At 44.6% G+C, this 24,066-nt stretch overlaps 1 protein-coding gene across 5 annotated transcripts in view; it reads right to left on the reverse strand.

Moving 5' to 3' along the window:
* Nucleotides 1–24,066, reverse strand: part of LOC134737588 (cAMP-dependent protein kinase catalytic subunit PRKX) — a 120,952-nt gene that overhangs the window by 45,762 nt on the left and 51,124 nt on the right. For all 5 annotated transcript variants that reach the window (XR_010125348.1, XR_010125349.1, XR_010125347.1 and 2 more), the window contains exons 3-4: nt 18,014–18,277; nt 5,291–5,410 (exon numbers count right to left, since the gene is read on the reverse strand). Coding sequence is in view for 2 of the 5 variants with exons in the window: in XM_063660083.1 (XP_063516153.1) it covers nt 5,291–5,410; nt 18,014–18,277 (384 nt within the window). In the remaining 3 variants the exon portion in view is untranslated. The remainder of the gene's footprint in view (nt 1–5,290; nt 5,411–18,013; nt 18,278–24,066) is intronic.

Genomic DNA, 24,066 nt, shown 5'->3' on the forward strand with positions numbered 1-24,066 from the left:
CGGACAGGGCATGGCCCAGGAGAACAGGGGAGGCCCCAGAGGGCTGTGGGAGCAGGTGACAGGTGAGCCTGCAGCATGTACAGTGGAAGAGAAAGGGCCAGCCCTGGCAGGGTGTGGTGGCTCATGCCTGTAATCCCAGCACTTTGGGAGGCCGAGGCAGGTGGATCACTTGAGGTCAGGAGTTTGAGGCCAGCCTGGCCAATATGGTGAAACCCCCTCTCTACTAAAAATACAAAAATTAGCTGGGCGTGGTGGCGCACACCTGTAATCCCAGCTACTCAGGAGGCTGACGAAGGAGAATTGCTTGAACCTGGGAAGCAGAGGTTGCAGTGAGCCAAGATTTGCGCCACTGCAGTCCAGCCTGGGTGACAGAGCGAGACAAGAAAGCAGAGGTTACAGTGAGCCAAGATTGTGCCATTGCACTCCGGCCTGGGTGACAGAGCAAGGTGGAACAGAAAGGAAAGGAAGAAGGAAAGGAAACGAAAGGAAAGGAAAAAGGAAAAAGGGGAAAGGGGAAAGGAAGAGGGAAAGGGAAAAGGAAAAGGAAGAAGGAAAGGAAGAAGGGAAGGAAGAAGGGAAGAGAGAAAGGAAGGGAGTAAGGAGAGAGGGAGAGAGGAAGGAAGGAGAGAGGGAGGGAGGAAGGAAAGGAAAGGGAAGGAAAGGAAAGGGAAAAAGAAAAGAAGGAAGGAGGAAGGAAGCCAGCCTTTGGGCAGGGGGACAGGTCAGGCTTCCTGGCATGTTTAAAAACCAGTGGGAAGACAAGGAGGGGCCAGGCTGTTGTCTAAGGGAGGTGGACAACCCACAGACAGACCATCTCAGAACCTCATATGATAACGAGCCTCCAATTCTGCTCCAGTCGTCCGGGAAGCAACAAGCGGGCTCCCAGGGAATAGGGACACAGCTGATGGGTACGTGGACAGGACACCTGCAGCTGCTTCCAGGAAAATGTACTGCAGGCAGGAGGGGATGCAGGAGACTGAGAAGGCTTGGGGTGGTCCAGGCGAGCTCAGGCCGGCCGGAGCTGGGGAAGAGCACAGGAATGCCTGGGAGAGTTGGGGTCCGCGAAGCTGATAACTCTCAAACCACCCACCCATGTGAAGAGACACAGGGCTGCTGAGAAATTGAAAAAACAATATTCACCCAGAAATAGACTCTAATTAGAAAAAAGGAAAACAAAAATAGGCTTACTGTGCATCAATAGCTCCCTGCCTCATGAAATGCACAGGTCAGCAGACTAGGCTTTGATTGGGAGACGGTTATTCATTTAATTTAATTATTCATTTTCTCTTTTTTTTTTTTTTCTTTTTGAGATGGAGTCTCACCTCTGCTGCCCAGGCTGGAGTGCAGTGGTGCGATCTCGGCTCACTGCAACCTCCCCGCCTCCTAGGTTCAAGCGATTCTCGTGCCTCAGACTCCCGAGTAGCTAGGATTACAGGCACCATGCCTGGCTTTTTTTTGGATGTGTAGTAGAGACAGGGTTTTATCATTTTGGCCAGGCTGGTCTCGAACTCCTGACCTCAGGGGACCCACCTCGGCCTCCCAAAGTGTTGGGATTACAGGAGTGAGCCATGGTGCCTGGCCTAATTATTCATTTTCAATTAGCCTAATGATTTATTACATTATAATTAGGTTATTTTCTATTCTATTGTATTCTAATATATTTAAATATTCCTATATTTAAATATATTAGAATACAACAGAATGTTATAGCCTATTAACAATTCTGGTAACTTTATATAATTCGAATACAGTCATTCTAAGAGTGTAATATTCTATTCTTTTTAAATATATTTTTATGTATTTTTAAATTCAGCACACCGAGACTAATATTCTGTTTTAATTATAGTCTAATAATTCTATATTGTATTCTAACACTATTATGTTCTAATAGTATATTGTATTCTAATAATAGTCTATTCTATCCTATAATCAATAAAATTTGGGGCACACGAACCTCACTCTATTTAAAACCATTAGACTACAGGATACAACGATCCTCAGGCAATGCTGCCCTCGTGTGGTCAGTGTTATCACCGAAGGAAAATGTGGTGCTTTTCCTTGGGTGGATGCTGATCAATATGCCTAAGTTATTTTTAACCTTTTGGGTTTGCCTAGGACATAATGGGCTAGGGTGCATATTGAGAAGTTTGGTTCTATACGATTTGTAGGCATGTCTCAGCAAAGAGTAATGGAAAATTCAAAAGACCAACAGGCCGGTAGGTAGGTAGATGATTGATAGCTAGATAGAAAGGTAGAGATAGATGGATAGGTAGGTAGGTAGGTAGATGATTGATAAATAGATAGATATATAGAAAAGCAGATAGATGAATAGGTAGATAGATGATTGATAGATGGATAGGTAGGTAGGTAAACAGTTACATAGAAAGACAGATGATAAATAGATGGATAAGCAGATAAATAGGAAGTAGATGGATAGATTGGTACATGAATGACAGATAGATGATAGGTAAATACATAGATAACAGGTAGGCAGACAGATAAAAAGATCGTAGAGATAAAGAGATGGAGAGAGATGGATATATAAATATATAAATGACAACTTAGATGATAGATAAGGATAAATGGATAAACAGATACATACATACATACATACATAATAGGTAGACCATATAGACAGACAGGGATAAGTGCATGGGTGGGTGGGTGGATGGATGGATGGATGGATGGAAGGGTAGGTGGTTGGATGGAGGGAGGGATGGATGGATGAAGGGGTGGGTGGATGGATGAAGCGGTGGGTGGATGGATGAAGGGGTGGGTGGGTGGATGGATGGAGGGAGGGATGGATGGATGAAGGGGTAGGTGAGTGGATGGGTGGATGGGTGGATGGATGGATGGATGAAGGGGTGGGGGGGTGGGTGGATGGATGAAGGAGTAGGGGGCTGGGGGAGTGGGTGCATGGATGGAGGAAGGGGTGGGTGGATGGACGGATGACAGGGTGGGTGGATGGATGGATGACAGGGTGGGTGGGTGGATGGATGAAGGGGTTGGGGGGTAGGTGGGTGGATGGATGGAAAAGTATATAAACATAGATAGACAGGTGGGTAGATGGATGAATGATAAACAATATACACGGATAGCTAGACAATGAAATATAGGTTTTTACGGGTTCCACTCTCCTCCTGTGGCATCTCAGGCTCCGGTTTTGTGGTGGAATTCTTTGGTAGTGCTTGTTCAACATCGTTCTGATCCCTCAGCTAGTGTGGGAATTAACAGATTCACTTCCTTCATAAAAGATGGCAGAGATAAGCACATGGGACGATGACCCCTGTCTGCTCCCCACACAAAGTCAGCGACTGCCTGTATTTCCTAAGGTGGATGTTAGAATGTCACATGCTCCACACTCCCAGGAACAAGCGCTCGGTGCTCCCCGCCAGCAGGATCTGCCTTAGACACGCCTTCCCGGCAGGAGAATGCCTCTCTTCCTTCCCTCCTCTGTTTCCAACTGAAAGGGAAGGTTTCCCAGTAAAACTCTGGTCTTTACCCCTTGCGGGGAATCAGAGAGATGTGAGAGAGGATCTGGCTTTTGCGACAATGGAGGGCACTCAGAGGATACGCTGGTGTCTGTCTTTGAGACTCAGGGGCAAGCAGAAGAAAGAAGGAAACAGGAAAAGAGAGAACCTAGGAGGCAGAGTGTCAGCTGCGGCAAAGCGCGGCAGAGGATCCCCCAACTGGTGTTCTGGGCCCTCGCTGGCTGGGCTTCCTCTCGTCTTCATCCCAGAGAGAAGAGCCTTTCGTGCAGAGCCACACGGTGCGACAGTTCCTCTGCACCCGTAGCTCACTCCTTCCTACAGGTTCCTACCTGGAGAAGTGCCATGCTACTGAGTCATCTTAGCACTAACAACGGAATGAGGATGACGCCCACGTCCTGGGTTTCCAAGTGTTGCATGCTTCCTTTGCGTTTCTGGTCAAGTCATAGTGGAGCTGTCTCAGGCATATGCTAGACTTGAACACTCAATCATGCTGACGTCCCAACAAATGACCGACCTCTCTGTTATGTGGTCGCAGGGGGGATGGCACCTCTCCTGACTTCCAAATCTCACCCAACACAGGTATCACAGGCGTTGGAACGAGAGTAACTCCATCTTGAACAGGGGCCGGGTAACATGAGGCTGAAACCTACTGGGCTGCACTCCCAGACGGTTAAGGCCTTCTAAGTCACAGCACAAGACAGGAGGTCAGCACAAGATACAGGTCACAAAGACCCTGCTGATAAAACAGGGTGCAGTAAAGCTGGACAAATGCCACCAAAACCAAGATGGCGACAACAGTGACCTCTGATCGTCCTCACGGCAAATTATACATTAATTATAATGCATTAGGTACTAAAAGACACTCCCACCCAGGGCCATGACAGTTTACAAATGCCATGACAAGGTCAGGATGTTACCCTGTATGCTCTAAAAAGGGAAGGAACCCTCAGCTCCAGGAATTGCCCACCACTTTCCCGGAAAACTCACGAAAAATCCACCCCTTGTTTAGCATATAGTCAAGAAATAACCATCAAAATAGCCAAACAGCAGCCCTCGGGGCTGCTCTGCCCAAGGAGTAACCATACTTCTATTCTTTTACTTTCTTAATAAACTTGCTTTCACTTTATGGACTTTCCCCGAATTCTTTCTTGCGAGAGATCCAAGAACCCTGTGCTGGGGTCTGGGTCGGGACCCCTTTCCTGTACCACAGGTATACGGTTTTAGGAAAGAACATATTCCCGCCTTCCTTGCCAGCTGTTCATCCAGAAACCACTCAACTGTATTTGGCTGATTTACCTTGACCCAACCTGCACCCTCCTGAGCTCTGCAGGTTACTTCAGAAAGGGTCTGTGCAGAAGATTCATTTTTTAATTTAATTTTTAAATTCTTTTTAAGACGAATCAAGCGCAGAAGTGATAAGGGGGGAAAAGAGTAGAGCAAGGAGTTCAATCTGTAGCTGACTGTGAAAATCAACTGAGATAACTCACTACCATCAGAGCAGCCCAGAATGTTAATTGTATATTTAAAGAAGATATGGATATTTCAATATAAAAATCTCAATGGGCATGCATGGGTAGTTCCTTCACAAGTTTGGGTTTTTTGCCTCTTATTCAAACAAGCTCAATTGCTAATTCACATTGCCAACCTCAGCAGGGCAGCAGATGTGTGTGCAGCCACACTGTGTGTTTGCGACACTCACGTGCTGTTTTCAAGGTTACAGAAATGCCGAGTGGACGAATGGGTGGGGGAAGGGGGTGCTGGCCTGTAAGATGAAGATTCTCTACAGAGACTCTACTTACCCCGAGAGCATCTCGAATATCAGGATGCCGAGGGCCCACCAGTCCACGGCCCTTCCGTGGCCCTTGCTCTGAATGACTTCGGGGGCTAGGTACTCAGGTGTTCCGCAGAGGGTCCAAGTCCTATATGGGCGACAGAGACAGGCCCCCACAAAACTCAGTGGTGCTTGGCTAATGCAGTGACCTTAGAAGCTCTGATTGTTACAATAATGTAGTTGAGTAAAACCACGCTCCCTTTACCCTCCTGTGCACACATTTTACTGTGTAAACACAGTAACATTGTTTTCGCTGATTTATTTCCATAGAAACATTTCTTAACGGGGAAACTAAGAATTGGTTTTATCATCCTTGCTACTGTTGCTGGTACTGTTACCACTGTTACTCAGAAGCAAAAAAAACCTCATTTTTTTTGAGTTATTTATACCTGTCTTAGTATAAATCATAAAGAATAAAATTAATTAATTAAAGGAAAAAGAACGAGATCATGTCCTCTGCAGCAGCACGGATGGAGGTGGAGAGGCCATTCTCCTAAGTGGACTCACATGTCCTCACTTGTACGTGGGAGCTAAACACCGGGTACACACAGACACAGGGAGGAGAAAAAGCAGACACCAGGCGCTGGAAGGTGAAGGACAGGAGGAGGATGAGGATGGAAAATCTACCTGTCAGGTATGATGCTTATTACCTGGGTGACAAAATAATCAGTACACCAAGTGGCATACCGTTTACCCATGTAACAAACCTGCAAGTGTACCCCTGAACATAAAAGTTTTTTAAATAAATAAATAAAATTAAGTAAAAAGAAAATCCTTTATCAAAAAAAAAAAAAAAGTGGCAGTGAAAAGAATAATTCAAGAACTCACTTAGGCCGGGCATGGTGGTTCACACCTATAATCCCAGCACTTTGCGAAACCAAGGTGGGCAGATTACTTGAGGCCAGGAGTTTGAGACCAGCCTGGCCAACATGGCGAAACCCCATCTCTACTAAAAATACAAAATTAGCCAGGCATGGTGATGCGTGCCTATAGTCCCAGCTACTTGGGAGGCTGAGGCAGGAGAAATGTTTGAGCCCAGGAGGCGGAGGTTGCAGTGAGCCAAGAATGTGCCACTGCACTCTACACTCCAACCTGGGTGACAGAGTGAGACTCTCTCTCAAAAAAAAAAAAAAAAAAAAAAGGTGCAAGAGTTGGGTTTGAACTTGTAACTGAGACTGGATGGTTTGCAAAGCTTATATATGTTCTCTTTGGCTCTTTACACCCCCACCCCCCAAAAAAACATTTCTTGCCCCCTGGAAACCAGTGTAAAGACAGAAATGCACTTCCTCTCCTGCATGGCATTTTCCTTTAAAAGTGCCTGCTTTGTGCTCCAAAAGCAAAGGGGTGGCCTCAAGCAGGAAGCCTGTACTTCTTCCCCTAAGAAAGCTCTGGAATTAAAAAATCACTTTCTTTACACTAGACCTCGCTCTTGCTAATTGCACTCTGCAAACGGCGAGCGGCTGAACCTGCATTTTGGTTACAGAAGAATCTGCTAAATAAAGTCAGGGCAAGATAACAAGGACTGCAGCAGAAGCTGGAAGACTCATGTGCTGGAAAGGAGCTCAGTTATCAGTAACCCCAGAGAGGGGGCCCTGTCTGGGCCATACTCCATTGGCGCTCTACTGCTGGGTAGAATGTCGCTTCGGGCTTTCAGCAATTCAGACCTGTAGCACACCTGCAGGCCACATCCACCCTTCCTGCCAAGTGCTGCCCTGGTGTGTGGAGCTTGTCTGTAGACAGGCAGAAAGAAGCAACACCCTCGGAGGGAAAAAATATATAGATGCTTTGCAAAAGACCCTTCCCTCCCACCAGTCAGATCAATGAAAGAAGAAACTCTTATTTTGTAAGCTGAATGTAAAGAGAACAAAAAACAAGTTCTACAGAGTCTGGTAATATACATGTTTATCCACTCTCAAGTTCTTTGCACAATGTATCAAGCATGTGCAAAAAGCCTATTTTATACCCAGCACATCTTGCCTGAGTCCACCCTGTTTGCAGTGGTGTGGGCACGTATCTTGGCTTCAGCTCCTCAGCTTCCTGCTTGCGGGAACCCACCCAAAATGTTGTTACTGTTATCTTTCCTTCCCTTCCCCACCACACCTCCATACCCCACCTCTTTCCAGACAACAGACTTTTCCACATTAATCTGTAAGCCCTTGGGATAACAACAAACTGGCTGCCATCCAAATTTCAAATTCTGTCGGCCATCCATGAAATGAAAGTACCACAAGGTAAGGCATGGTAGTTCACACCTGTAATCCTAGTACTTTGGGAGGCTGAGGCAGGAGGACTGCTTGAGGCTAGGAGTTTCAGACCAGCTTGGACAACATAGCAAGACCACTCCTTTACAGAAAAAAAAAAGCCAGGTGTGCTGAAGTGCGCTTGTAGTCTCAGCTAGTCGGGAGGCTGAGATGGGAAGATCACTTGAGCCCAGGAGGTCAACACTGCAGGGAGCATGATAGTGTCACTGTACCCCAGCCTGGGCAACAGAGCAAGACACTGTCTCAAAAAAAAAAAAAAAAAAAAAATTACTGCAGGATCTAGCAGATATAAGTCAGGAAACCAGGAAAGAAGACAAGGAGAGAAATTGAGTTCTCTTCCCACAGAAGAATGTGGAAGGGACTTACTCTCTATCTTCAGGTTAGATCTAAGTATGGAACAGGGACCACCTCGTGGTCCTGTTAAGTGCTTCTCACTCATTAGAATTAAGTCTACAAATGGAAAGTACAATGCACACTATTTTAGAAACACGCTCTCCCCTGCCTTGCCCAGCAGTTGAATCAACTCCAAGTACACCCTGGCTGCTTCAATGCAAGACGCTTCTGTCATTCTGCAAGACGAGCGACTTATTGGCCTGCTAGTTTTGTATTTCCACCTTTCTAGCCCATCCAAAGTGGCCTGAAAGTAGCTAAAAGCCTAGATCTTAGCTGATATGACGCCCACGTAGAGGCCACAGGTCATGCTACAGGCATTAGCTGCAACTTCTCCACTTACCTTTTGAAAGATGAGGCTCTTTTTGGCTCTGTGTTAGGGTAAGGACACACACCTGAGGTTGTATAAGTTTCCAGTTTCTAACTTGCCTCAGGAAGACTTCTGCCCCATTAGAGTCACTCCTTCCTGCAAAAAGCCCCAGTGCCTAGCTAGATGTACAAAGAGACATACGCTGCTATGGAGAGATGTCGACTGTGTGAATATGAGATGAGACAGCCTGAGTGTTCTGTCGAGACCACTGGTCTGGGCAGTGAATTATCCACTTCCCTGCTCCTATCTCCTTTTGCTCAACTGGCTTTTGGGTAGAAGGAAGGTGACACCTGCTGTTCCCAGTTTTCTCACTGTTCTTAGTTTCACTATGGCCGGGGGGAGGGGAGGGAGGAGGCTATGTTAACGAAGGAGAAACAGAGCTAAGGACAGGATTCTCTATAAAGTATAGATATCCAATGACTCCTGTGTTCTTAATGCGCATGCCTTCCGCCACACCTGCACTGGTTGAACTGTGCACCCCCCAAAGTCCTAAACCCTGCTATTTGTGAGTGGGACCTTATGGGCAAACAGGATCTTTGTAGCTGCAATCAAGTTAAGATGAGGTCATCCTGGCTTCGGATGTGGAATAATTGCTTAACAGGTACAGGTTCTCTTTTGGGATCATGAAAATGTTCTGGAACTAGAGAGAGGTGATGGTTGCACGACATGGTAAATGCAGTAAATGCCACTGAATTGTGCACAGCAAGATGGTTCAAACGGGCTGGGTACAGTGGCTCATGCCTATAATCTCAACGCTTTGGGAGGCCAACGTGGGAGGATCACTTGAGCCTCAGAGTTCCAGACCAGCCAAGGCAACATAGCAAGACCCTGTCTGTACAAAAATATTTAAAAATTAGCCAGTCATGGTGGCTCACACCTCTAGTTTCAAGTACTCAGGAGGCTGAGGGAGGAGGATTGCTTCAGCCCAGGAGTTGGAAGCTGCAGTGAGCCATGATCGTACCACTGCACTCCAGCCTGGCTGACACAGGAAGACCCTGTTCTGAAATATAAAAAATGTTAATAAAGATGGTTACGATGGTACATTTTAAGTGTATTTTACCACAGTAAAAAGAGAAAAAGAGGCCAGGCACGGTGGTTCATGCCTATAATCCCAACACTTTGGGAGGCCGAGGCAAGTGGATCACGAGGTCAGGAGTTCAAGACCAGCCTGGCCAAGATGGTGAAACCCTGTCTCTACTAAAAACTACAAAAATTAGCTGGGCGCGGTGGCAGGCACCTGTAATCCCAGCTATTCAGGAGGCTGAGGCAGGAGAATCACTTGAACCTGGGTGGCAGAGGTTGCAGTGAACCAAGATCGCACCACTGCACTCCAGCATGCGCAACAGAGTGAGACTCCGTCTCAAAAAAAAAAAAGAGAGACAGAGAGAAATGGATGACATCTCCAAGCTGAGTTTCAGTCCAGTCCCTCTTACGTCCTAGCAGGTGGCGTCACCAGCCTCACTTGCTGTCTCTCCTCATGGCTTTATGACATGGTGAGCGTGTCACTCAGCTAACAGGGGCATGGTGGGGCTCAGGAGAAAGGACAGCTGATGACAGCTTTCACACTTGATTACAGATACAAATGCATTTCTTCCCTTTTTATCAGAAAAGTATGAGCCAGTGTTTTGTCTGGGTTTGCTAATGCAGGAAATAGATGTTAGCTCAGTACTCATGGTGAAAATACTACATTGCCTTTTCTTATAGGATCTTGGGTTGCAATAAAGCAGCAGGGTGTGGGGTTTTTCATAAAAAGGGAAGACTTTGTCATCTTTTTTTTTATGGGGACACAATCACCGTTCCTAGAACTGTCTGATGGGGACAAACAGTTGAGAATTTCAGGCCCATGAAGGGAGAAGGTGTGTGTCTGTGAGCATGGGACAGCTTCCGATGGCCAGCCCAGGCCCTGGGAGGGGTTTCCTAGGTGACAATGGCTCCTAGACACCACTGATCAGCAGGGAGAAGGGTGCCTGTCACCAACCTCGGCACAGTAATACCCACCTCCTCGTATGAACTACAGCAAAATTAAAAGGGGCTCAAGGGAAAGTAACAACACCGACTGCAAACAGACTCGACATCTCAGGCCCTCCTTGACTTCCGTTAAATACTCAAAGAAAGAAGTTAAGGGAAAAGGTCTAAAGTAACTAGAAAGACTTTTCTGGTGTTACGAAATATATATAAAACAATTATGTATTTATAAATGTATATGTTTAAATTTGAACTTATAATCTAAACAATAAATGTGTAACACATACTAATATATAAATTTAAATTTTAAAAATATATATTTATAAAATTATATATAAAACTATGGATAATAATGTATAATTATAGCTACATATAACTTTCTAAACATATTTATACCATAATTTATGAGCACATATAATTATTTGGTAGCCATGTTTATAATTATAAAATTAAATATGTAATATTAAATATAAAATTGTATCCACTTATTAATTGTATTAAATTTTTTTAAATATAATTATGTTTAACTAAAAATTACATTATATTTATTTAATATATAATTATAATTGGAATATATTAGTATATTAATATATACATACATTATGTTATATTAGTAATTAACACATTACATTAATATCTTTATGTATTAAATTTACATATGAATATACTAAAATATTTACTATATTAAAGAGATAATTAAATATATTTAACTATATAAATTTAATGTAGGATATATTATTTATGTGTAATTAAATATTACAATTATATAGTTATTTATAATTATATACATAATTATGATTTTATATGTATGATTTTCTAATGTGGTAAAATACACACAGCATAGAATTTTCCATTTTAAGCATTTTTAATTGTATAGTTCGGTGGTGGGAAGTCCATTGACCTTGGTGTTCAACCCTCCCCACCATCAACTGCTGGAACTTCTTCATCATTCCAAACAGAAACTCCGTCCTCATTAAACAGCATCTCTCCCTTCCCTGCACCTCCCCGGCTCCTGGCACCCACCATTCTACTTTCTGTCCCTATGATTTGGAAGAATCTAGGGCCCTCCTACAAGTAGAATCACACAATATGAGACCTTTTTGGTCTGGCTTATTTCATCTAATATGTTTTCAAGGTTTATCAACGCGTAGAATATGTCAGAATTATATTCCTTTTCATGGCCAAATAATATTCCACTGCACAGACAAGAGCTCCTGGCCAATTTTAACCAGTTCACAAAGCAAATGGCCTGGCTCAGGGGTGGGCAAATATTTTCTGTAAAGAGCCAGATGGCAAATATTTTAGGCCTTGTGAATCACATGGTCTCTGTTACAAATACCCAGCTCTGCTACTGTAGCTCAAAAGCCCCCAAGATGTGACTGTGTTCCAATAAAACTTTATTAACAGACACATAGGGGGCTGGATTTAACCTATGCAAGGCTAATTTTTTTTGTTTTTGATGTTTTGTAGAGATGAGGTCTTGCTATGTTACCCAGGCTGGGTTTTTTTTTTTTTTTAAACAGTTTTGTCAGATGTGATAATGGCACTGAAGTTCTTTTTTAAAGGGAGTTATCTGTTAAAGTTGGATAAAGTGCATCTGCTTTAACTAACTCAAGAAACAAATGGGCAAAGAGAAAAAAAACAAAGTGACAAAGCTTTGATAACAATCGAAGCTGGGTGATGGGGCCATAAGGTTTCAACGTGAATTACTCTCTCTACTCGTGTGTGTGTGTGTGTGTGTGTGTGTGTGTGTGTGTGTGTGTAAGGGGTAAGTAGTAATTCTGAAAGACTAGGTTCAATGTTATCCCTATAAGGCTAGAAATAAAAATCCAGAGGACAGTAATCAATGTAACATCTGGGTTTACAATGCTACAACAGAGGAACTAGGAAAGAGCTGTTGCACCTGGCATGGTGGCTCACGACTACCATCCTGGCACTTTGGGAGGCCGAGGTGGGAGGATTGCTTGAGGCCAGGAGTTCAAGACTATCCTGGCCAACATAGTGGGACCCTGTCTCAAAAGAAACACAAAAAAACAAAAACAAACAAAAAGCTGTCGCAGAGAAATAAAAAACACCAAAAACAAACAAAAAAGAGCCGTTGCAGAGAAAGAAAACCATCTGTTATGGTTTAAAGACAGATGTATAAAGGTTGAGCATCTTTAATCCAAATCTGAAATCCCAAATGCTCCAAAAGTCAATACTTTTCCAGCACCGACATGAGGCTCACAGCGCAAAGGAAATGCTCACTGGAGCATCTTGGATTTCAGATTTTCAAATTAGGGATGCTCACAGGTAAGTGTAATTCAAATATTCCACAATCTGAAAAAAATCTAAAATCCAAAACAATTCTGGTCTGAAGTACTTCAGGTAAGGGATACTTGTGTTATGCATTTGAATTATAAAATCAAATTAAACACATCAGTATTTTATTTTGACCATTTCATAAAACCAGAAATAATTCTAGTTTGCCACCAAATCTTTTAGGGGAGCTATCTAGATAACATAAAGTGTGTGCGCAAAATATTTAAAATACAAACGTAATATTGCTGTTAGAAAACAAGAGGCTGGTGAACGCAAGTCACAAAAGAACACCATCTGAACATACTGACAACCTAGGAAAGTCAGAAATCAAGTCACCAAGAGCAGTGGTTTAAAACAAGTAGGGTACAAGTCATTCAGTTAACAGGGTTGCTAGGGGAGGGGAGGGGAGGGGAGGGGTAGAGGAGGGGAGGGGAGGGGAGGGTAGAGGAGGGGAGGGGAGGGGAGGGTAGAGGAGGGGAGGGGAGGGAAGGGGAAAGAATGGGAGGGGAGGGAAGGGGAAGGAATGGGAGGGGAGGGGAGGAAGGAAGGGAGGGAGGGGAGGGAGAGGAAGGGAGGAAGGAAGGGAGGGAGGGAGGGAGGGAGGAAGAAAGGAAGGGAGGGAGAGGCTGAGTACCATAGCTCCCGCCTGTAATCCCAAAACTTTGGGAGGCCAAGGTTGGAGGACTGCTTCAGTTTAGGAGTTCAAGACCAGCCCCGGCAACATAGTGAAACCCTGTCTCTACAAAAAATCAAAAAATTAGCCAGGCAGGGTGTGCAAGCCTGTAGTCGCAGCTACTTGGGAGGCTGAGAGACAGGGGGATTGCTTGAGCCTGGGAGTTCGAGGCTGCGGTGAGCCACGGTTGCACTACTGCACGCCAGCCTGGGTGACAGAGTGAGACCCTGTCTCAAAAAAGAAACAAAAAACAAAGAAAGAAATTCATGTAGTGAGTAGATTACATTACAACACGCTTAAGTATGTTTTTACCCCATGCTATAAGAGAAAAATGGCCGGGTGCGGTGGCTCACGCCTGTAATCCCAGCACTTTGGGAGGCTGAGGCGGGCGGATCATGAGGTCAGGAGATCGAGACCATCCTGGCTAACACGGTGAAACCCCGTCTCTACTAAAAATACAAAAGATTAGCCGGGCGTGGTGGCGGGCGTCTGTAGTCCCAGCTACTCGGGAGGCTGAGGCAGGAGAATGGCATGAACCTGGGAGGCAGAGCTTGCAGTGAGCCGAGATCGCGCCACTGCACTCCAGCCTGGGCGACAGAATGAGACTCCTCTCCAAAAAAAAAAAAGAGAGAAAAATGAGAAACAGACTTCTTTCTGGGATATGTTCAAAAATGTTATTCAAGGCCGGGTGCGGTGGCTCACGCCTGTAATCCCAATGCTTTGGAAGGTCGAGGCAGGTGGATCACTTGAGGCCAGCTGTTCAAGACCAGCCTAGGCAACATGGTGAAACCAGGTCTCTACTAAAAGTACGAAAATTAGCCAGGTATGGTGGTACATGCCTGTAATCCCAGCTACTTGGGAGGCTGAAATGGGAGGATCGCTTGAGCCCAGGAGGCCAAGGTTGCAGTGAGCCAAGATCCCACCACTGCACTCCAGCCTGAGTGACACAGTAAGACCCTGTCTTAAAAAAAAAAAAAAAAGAAAAAAGGTTATTCAAGATGAGGCCTCCCTGTTTAGTTCCATCTGTTCTGTAGTGGTCCACGATACAGTGGTGAATTTAAGTTTTATTCAAAAGGCACATGTATTGTTTGAATCCTGAATCAGAGGCAGGGCCATGTATCTGCCCCCATGAACACAACTTCCCTGGGGCCGGGCCAGAAGAGAGATGCTTCGTTACATTGATGGTCCAAAAAAAAAGCAGAAAAAAGCACCCACAAAAAAAAAAGTTTCCAGAAGCTACACTACCCATACAGAGGAAGATGCAGTTCTTTGCAAAAGCAATCTATCAAGATGGTAATGAGGCATTTTCTAAGATTTTCACATGTTCATTAAGTAAAATAATTGCTGCATGTTATATACTAAACCATCTTCGTCCATTTAAATAGACATCATGAATTAACTGGACAGTAACATGGTTTGTCAAACTTATAAACAAGTGAATATATGAAATATTTTATCTCTGTTTTCTTTGAATTCGACTTGCAAATAAAATGACTTTAAAAGAATTTACTAATATACCGTGTGCTGCCAAAAGAGGGCAGCACAGATGCTATAAATCAATATTTTAAAAAATCCTGCATCTTTCCTACTCCATGTAAAATGCACCTAATTTCCATGTGCCTTATTTTTGGAAATGTAGTACGAGAAATACTATAGGGGAAAATCAGATTGAATTTAAATGCATCATAAAATTTTCCTAGGAGAGCCCTTTTCTAAAAGCTGCCAGAGAAGAGAGTCATTTAGTGTAAAACTGCCCCCACATCAAGTTTCCCAAAATGCAGACGGTTTTACAATGTTAGGAGTATAATTAGCGTAATTATCACCTTACCCAACCCCACCACATCAAAGAATATGGAAATATAAGATGTATTTTCTAGGCTTGTCTGACCAAGACAGAAGCCAATAGCCATGTGCAATCCTGGGTATTTGAAATGTAGCTTGTCTACCAAGGAACTGATGTCATTATCTAATCCTACTTTAATTAATTTAATCTAATTGAAAAACTGACACTCAGTGTAGTTACCAAAAATCTTTCTGAGTATTTTTCAGCAGCTTGGGCGTGTGAATTTACTTTTTATGACTGTTGATTTTATGAATGTAAATTAAAGATCCATTGGGAACTAAGCTATGAGGACGCTGAGGCATAAGAACCATACAACGGACTTCAAGGACTTGGGGGAAAGGGTGGGAGGTGGGTGAGAGATAAAAGACTACATACTGGGACCGGGTGTGGTGGTTCACACCTGTAATCCTAGCACTTTGGGATGGTGAGGCGGGCGGATCACAAGGTCAGGAGATCGAGACCATCCTGGCTAACACAGTGAAACCCCGTCTCTACTAAAAATACAAAAAATTAGCCAGGTGTGGTGGCGGGCGCCTGTAGTCCCAGCTACTTCAGAGGCTGAGGCAGGAGGATGGCGTGAACTCGGGAGGTGGAGCTTGCAGTGAGCTGAGATCGTGCCACTATACTCCAGCCTGGGAGACAGAGCCAGACTCCCTCTCAAAAAAAAAAAAAAAAAAAAAAAGTTACCCAGGTGTGGTGGCGGGCACCTGTAATCCCAGCTACTTGGGAGGCTGAGGCAGGAGAATCACTTGAATCTGGGCGGTGGAGGTTGCAGTGAGCCGAGATTGTGCCACTGCACTCCAGCCTGGACGACAGAGCCAGACTTCGTCTCAAAAAAGACAAAAAAACAAACAAAAAAAGATAACTGTTTTCTCCTCAATGGAGTATGTGTGTGTACGGAAACATATCTATATATAATTGTTCCAGGCTGAAATGTGTCCCTTAAACCTTATATGCTGCAGTCCTAACCCCCAGAACTTCAGAATGTGACTATATGGGAAAGGGCATCTTTAAAGAGATCATTAAGGTAAAACGAGGTCACTAGGATGGGTCCTGATCCAAGAGGACTGGTGTCCTCATAAGAAGAGGAGATGAGGATACAGACATGCAGAGAGGGACAATCCTGTGAGGACACAGGGAGAAGACAGCATCTCCAAGCCAAGGAGAGAGACTTCAGGAGGAACCAGCCCCGCCCACACCTGGATCTCAGAGCTTAGCCTCCATGACAGTGACAGGAAAAGGTCTATTCTTAAAAATGCCCAGTGTGTGGTCTTTTGTCACGACAGACTGGTTAAATGAATCCAATCATGGAAAAAAAATACATACACATGTATTATAAGCTGAATGTGTGTGCCCCCCCCCCCAAATTCCTATGTTGAAATCATCATCCCCAAAGTGATAGGATTAGGAGGTGGGGCCTTTGGGAGGTGATGAGGTCACGAAGGTGGAGTCTCATGAATGGGATGAGTGCCCTTACAAAAGGGGCCCCAGAGAGCCCCCTCGCCCCTTCCACCATGTGAGGACACAGCGAGAAGGCACCGTCTACGAACCAGGAAGCTGGTTCCCTCCAGGTACAGAATCTGTCGCACCTTGATCTCAGACTTCCAGCCTCCAGAGCTGTGAGCCATGAATGTCTGCTGTTGAGGCTGCCCAGTCTATGAGTGTGTGTTAGTGCAGCCCGCACTGGCTGAGACAACATGTGATGGTCCGTTTCATGTGTTGATGGGCCGTGGGGTGCCCAGATGTTTGTTCAAACATTGTTTTGGGGTGTGTCTGTGAGTGTGTTTCCAGAAAAGAAACATATATCATACATATGATATAGGTATACTATATATACTATATACTATATATATTATATAGTATATTATATATAGTATGTGTAATATATAATATGTATAATATATACTATATAGAGTATAGTGATATGTATGATATTGTATGATATAGGTATGCTATGTAATATATAATATATAGTATACCTATATGATACTATATCATAGTCATAGTATACTATATAATATATAATATATAATATACATATATAATACTATATCATATGTACATAAAATATACTACACATTATATAAAATAATATAGTATTAGATCTATTTCTATTTAATATACATATACAGTGGAAATACATATATATAATAGAAATATAGATACCAGAAAAAAATAACTGCACGTGTGTGTGAGCAGGTGTGTGTGGAATATTCAATGTGGTGGGTTTTTTTTGAGACAGGATCTTGCTCTTTCACCCAGGCTGGAGCGCAGTGGTGTGATCACAGCTCACTGCAGCCTCAACTTCTGGGGCTCAAATGATCCTCCAACCTCAGCCTCCCAAGTAGCTGGGACTACAGGGATCCACCATCATAATCAACTTTTTTTTAAATATATATATCTCTGTAGAGACGGGGTCTCACTAGGTTGTCCAGAGTGGTCTCAAACTCCTGGGCTCAAATGATTCTCCCACCTCGGCACCCCAAAGTGCTGGGATTACAGGTGTGAGCCACAGCACCTGGCATTTAATTGTAAAAGATATTGTATCCTATTCGGTGCACATCTATTTTACAGTCAGGGCAATTCAAACTTGGATATGACTCATTTCCTCATCATTTCGGATCAATAGTGGAAATGTGGTGTTCTGATTTCCTCCACGGTGCCAGTGAGGCACACTGACTTCCTGCCCACCGGCTCTTTGCCAGCAATGGCAGCCCACCTAAAACGAGCTGTGGGTCAACCTGGCTCTCTCATCCCTGGTTGCAAGTGTCTCCCACACATGAGAGTTAAACTCTGGTTCCCAATCTTTCCCTGCCTGACCCACAACTACCGCCACCTTTCTCATTGCCAAGCAGCACAGATCCCATCGGAGTTCACGTTCCTCTTACCTGTCTACCAGCTTCTTGGCGAACCCGAAGTCCGTGAGTTTGATGTGGCCATCCCTATCCAGCAGGATGTTCTCCGGCTTCAAATCCCTGTAGACGATCTCCTTGGAGTGCAGGTACTCGATGGCACAGATGATCTCCGCAGAGTAGAAGAGCCCCGTGGTGCTGGAGAAACGCCCCCGGTTGCGCAGGTAGCTGAAGAGCTCGCCACCCGGCACGTACTCCATGAGCATGTAGAGGAAGCGCTCGTCATGCCACGTCCAGAACCTGCGGGGACAGACAGCACATGCTCAGGGCCCCGCCAGGGCAGGGCAGGGGGTACGCCATCAGCTAGGTGTCAGCACACGCTCAGGGCCCCGCCAGGGCAGGGCAGGGCAGGGCAGGGCAGCGGGGACACCGTCAGCTAGGTGTCAGCACACGCTCAGGGCCCCATCAGGGCAGGGCAGGGGGTACGCCGTCAGCTAGGTGTTGGGGTACAGATGCAGCTAGATGCCAAAATGTGTGTACAGACAGACAGTAATAGCTGGGGACAGATGTCGGGACATGGAGCACACAGATATCAGCACATGGGTAAAGACGGATGTTAATATATGGATACAGATAGGTGTTCGAATGCACATACACACAGACGTTACGATGTGCTTAGAGACAGATGTTAGGATATGGGCGTACATCGGGGCTGATACATGGGTGTAAACAGTGTTACCATATGGTATTATATATGGATATAGATATATGTTAGCATATAGGTGTAGAAAGATGTTAACATGTAGTTATAGATAGATGTTAGGATATGGGTGTAGACAGATATTACAATATGGATATAGATAAGTGTTGGAACACAGGTGTAGACAGATGTTAATATGTAGGTATAGAGAGATGTTAGGATACGGGTGTAGATGGATGTAGACAGGTATTAATATATGGGTGTAGATGGATGTAGACAGGTGTTAGTATATGGGTGCAGATGGATATTAGATTATGGGTGTAGACAAGTGTTAATGTATGGGCGTAGACAAATAAAATACAGATAGATAAATGTTGGAATATAGGTGTAGACAGATGTTAATATGTAGGTACAGATGTTAGGATATGGATGTAGGCAGGCATTAGAATATGGATAGAGATCAATGTTACAATATAGGTGAAGACAGATGATATCTATACGTATAGATGTTACAATATGGGTGTAGATGGATGTCAGGATACGGGTGTAGACAGAGGTTAATATATGGACATAAATGTTAGAATACGGGCGTAGAGAGATGTTAACATATAGGAAGAGACAGATGTTACAATATGGGTGTAGATGGATAGTAGGATATGGGTGTAGAGAGATGTTAATATACACGTAAAGACAGATGTTAGAATATGAACGTAGATAAATATTAACAGAGGTATAGAGAGATGTTAGGATATGGGTGTAGACGTGTAGACCGGTGTTGCTCTGTGGGTGCAGACAGATATTAGGATATGGGTGGAGGTAGATGTTAATATGTAGCTGTAGATAGATGCTCATATATGTGATAGATGCTAAGGTGTGAATACAGACAGATGTTAGGATATGCGTGTGTATAGATGTGACTCTATAGGGATAGACAGGTGCTGAGGTCTGCATATAGAAAGGTGTAATTCATCAGTATAGGTACATGCTATGACGTGTGTAGATGTTAAGAGGTGTATAATCAGATACTGGGATAAGCATATAGATGGATATTAAAGTACAAGTTCCATAGATGTTACATAGATGTTGTCTTAGTCCATTCTGGCTGCTATCACAAAAATACCATATACTAAGGGGCCTTACAAATAAGAAAAATGTATTCCCCTCAGTTCTGGAGGCTGGAAGTCTGAGGTCGGGGTGCCCGCTGATGAACTGCGTGGTAAGGGCCCATTCCTGAGGGAAGGGCCCTTCTCGCTGTGTCCTCCCATGGACCAAGGGGAAACAGGCTCCCTCAGGCCCCTTCACCGAGGGCACTGGTCCTGTTCAGCGGCTTCACCGTCACGATCTAATCGCTTTCCCCAAAGCTCCACCTTTTAATTCCATACTTTTGGGGGTTACTGTCTCAATATATGAATTTGGAAGGGACGTATTCAGACAACAGCAGATGTTAAGATATGTGTATCCTGGGACATGGGTAAAAGCTCTCATTGTCTTGGGATGAATGAATAGTAAATATCATGGTCTCATAATAAACCAGCCAACAGTATGCTATGGGCTGAACTGTGTCCTCCCAATATCCACATGTTGAAGTCCAAACCCTCAGGGCCTCAGAATGTGACTGTATTTGGAGACAGGGCATGTAAACAGGTGATTACGGTAAAATATGGTCACTAGAATGGGCCCTATTCCAACAGGACCGGAGTCCTAAGAAGAGGAGATGAGGACACAGGCACACACAGAGGGACGACCACGTGAGGACACAGGGAGAAGACGGCGTCTACAAGCCAAGGAGAGACGGCTCAGGAGGCACCAGCCCTGTTAACACGTTCTTCTCAAAATTCTAGCCTCAAGAATTATAAAACAATAAATCAGTGTTGTTTAATCCACACCATCTATGCTACTTTGTTATGGCAGCACTAACTAACTAACCTACAACACACACATCTTCAGCGATCACACCTGATTCAGTAACCTGGAACTATCATTAAGCCTGAGAATTAACAATAAACTAGCAGACTGCATCCCAAACCTGCTAGGAAAAGGTAGCCCTTTTAAAAAGCCCCAGATGAAGTATTTCAAAGCACTTGCTTGTGGGAGCTTGCCTGAGGTGCTTCTCCTTACAAAGGTGTTGATTAATGGAAGAAAACGCAGCAATGAGAGATTGAGGAAGGTGGGGGTAGGGATGAAAGAAGGAACAGAAGATACTGAGGTGCGTCTGTGCATTCAACATCTCAGCACAAGTTACAAATACAGTTTGGAGAGATACGCACTGATAATGAAAGAACGTTTTCACCTAAAGATGGGACGGGTGGGGTATGAGGCAAGATTTCGAACTAAGGGCTTTGGGATTTTTGTTTGTTTTCCTGACAGAGTTTTGCTCTTGTTGCCCAGGCTGGAGTGCAACGGTGCAATCTCGGCTCACTGCAACCTCTGCCTCCTGGGTGCAAGTGATTCTCCCACCTCAGCCTCCCAAGCAGTTGGGATTATAGGCGCCCACCACCACGCCCAGCTAATTTTTGTATTTTTAGTAGAGATGGGGCTTCACCATGTTGGCCAGGCTGGTCTCGAACTCCTGACCTCAGGCGATCCACCCGCCTCGGCCTCCAAAAGTGCTGGGATTACAGGCATGAGCCACCGTGCCCGGTCTGTTTGTTTTTGAAACCGGTTCTTATTCTGTCTGCCAGGCTGGAGTGCAGTGGTGCAGTCAAGGCTCATGTAGCCTCAACTTCCTGGGCTGGAGCAATCCTCCCACCTCAGCCTCCCAAGTAGCTAGGACTACAGGTGCATGCCACCATGCCTGGCTAATTTTTATTACTGTTATTTGTAGAGACAGGGTCTCACTGTGTTGTCCAGGCTGGTCTTGAACTCCAGGGCTCCAGCAATCCTCCCGCCTCGTCCTCCCAAAGTGCTGGGATTACAAACGTCAGCCACCGTACCTGACCTGGGCTTTGTTTTTGGAGAGGACTCAGAAGACACCAGCATGCCCGTGTTCCCATGAGCAAATGGGCCTTCACCAGTAGAAGACACCCAGTAGAATCAGGAGCATAAAGGTCTTCAACCATGACCAGGACCCGTGCCAGTTTGTCTCATCTGATCATGATGCTATCACAGATGCTCCCCCGCAAGCTCATTCCAATGAGCTGCACCCCGCTGGTGTACAAAGAAAACAAAACGAGGCCCAGGAAACCTTCCCTGAGGACAGGGAAGGATGCTCAACATGGACCGGATGGTCTTGTCTGCTAGCACAGGCCATTCCACCAAAACAATGTAGAATGAAGGCAAGGACGTGGGAGACAGCTTGCAATGACACAGAGATTAATGCTAAGACAAATTATAGGCTGGGCACGGCGGCTCAATGCCTGTCATTGCAGCACTTTGGGAAGCCGAGGCAGGAGGATCACCTGAGGCCAGGTGTTTGAAAGCAGCATGAGCAACACAGCAAGATCCCGTCTCTACAATAAAAGAATCAGCCAGGCATGGTGGCGTCCCAGCAATTCGGGAGGCTGAGGTGGGAAGATCATTTGAGCCCAGGAATTGGAGGCTGCAGTGAGCTATGATCACAACATCACTATACTCCAACCTGGGTGACACAGCAAGACCCCATTTCTAAAAGGAAAAAAAAAATAGACACGTTACTGTGAATTTTAAATGAACATTTATTTGACTAATCACAATGTTTCTATGTATTAGCAAAAATATGGGCCTCTTATAAAAAAGGCTCTTACCTAATGCACTTTTAAATTTGCAGATTCTGCAATGATGCTGAAGTTGGGGGACTAATGACCCACAAATACAGGTTGCAGGAATGCCTTCCTCTCTCCACCTTGCTGCTGGATTCCTGCCCCTTAGCAGCTGGGTGGCTGAAGGGAGCTCAGGAAGCTCAGGGTTAGAAATTTCTTTTGTTTTTTTTTTCCTTCAGTTACTGAAGCCTAAGCACCTGTGTCCCACCTCTCCATTCACTTCTTACAACTCAGCAAGTTCAAAATGTGTGGTCTTGAGGCATAAAGGGAAGCAGGGAGAGTATATGAGGAAGGAGAAGTATTTTGTTGGAGTGGTGTTTTTTTGTTTTTTTTGTTTTTTTTTTTTGAGACAGTCTTGCTCTGTCACCCAGGCTTGGAGTGCAATGGCACAATCTTGGCTCACTGCAACCTCTGCCTCCCGAGTTCAAGTGATTCTCCCGCCTCAGCCTCCCGAGTAGCTGGGATTACAGGTGCATGCCACCATGACTGCCTACTTTTGGTATGTAGTGGCTGTTTTCCAGAGCAATCTGTTGGAGTTCTAAAAGACCCACCACATACCCACATTCCTTAAATCTTATCGCTGACATCTCGAGTCATTTTCTCCTAGCTAAATGCCCTATTTTTCTGCTTTGCACCATTATTGATTGGGCAAGAGTGTTCCTCTCAGTAATATTTCGTGATTAAGTGCATGGTATCTCAAATGCATGACAGTCAAACTGTACTTTTGTGGATAAGCTTAGAAGACAACCATGATTTCACTGTTCTGGTGGGGAAATATTTTCCAAGGTCCAAATACTATCGTACTAGTGAACTTTTACAATCAAATTCTGTGTCAGCTGGTGACTTTCTAAATTTCTTCAGGGCGCAAGGTGGAAGGAAAATTTAACTACAACTGAACAGCCAAGGTGTGATACTGAACATTTGGGGGTAACACTGAGCTCTTGAAAATACCATAAATGGTCAAAGCAATAGCAAGACCACTGTCTACAACTGTTAATTTGGTTGAAGAGAATATACGTGACTCTATTTCCCTATGGCTGAAATATGTAAGAAAAGATGGATGCACGCCTACACACACACACACACACACACACACTCTCTCTCTCTCTCTCTCTCTCTGTCTCTATCAGTTAGTTTGCAACACATTCTTTGGATATATCCTGTATCCTCCCCCATCTACCCCACTCTGGGATAATAATCTGCACACATCCTCTTAAGAATAATGCATCACCTTGTCACAATGTAGCAGCAGGTCACCCTTCAGGAGCATCAGAGATAATTAACCGTGGTGGGAGATTAGAAGGATTTGGGTAGGTTAGAAGCAAGGAATGACAGAACTTTGAGGATTACACAGGCATGTAGAATATGCAAGCCCTGACAATACAAAGATCTCAGGTTCGGTCACCTGGCTTGCAGGGGAAGTTGCAATTTCAACCATGGGTAGGATGATCTGTAGAGGAAGAGAGTTAGGGCTTTGTATCAAATGAGAAGAGGAGGGAAGGGAAGAGGAAAGGAGGGGAGGGGAGAAGAGGTGGGGTGAGGAGGAGGGAAAGCAGGGGAGAAAAAGTTACTGCGTGAGTAGGGAAAACTACTGAGATGTGTAAGGTTGTATGAAAATACATCTGTTCCACAAGTGTCTCAGTAAAATCAAC

The sequence above is a fragment of the Pongo pygmaeus genome, chromosome X, assembly GCF_028885625.2.
Source record: "Pongo pygmaeus isolate AG05252 chromosome X, NHGRI_mPonPyg2-v2.0_pri, whole genome shotgun sequence".
Taxonomy (NCBI): Eukaryota; Metazoa; Chordata; class Mammalia; order Primates; family Hominidae; genus Pongo; species Pongo pygmaeus.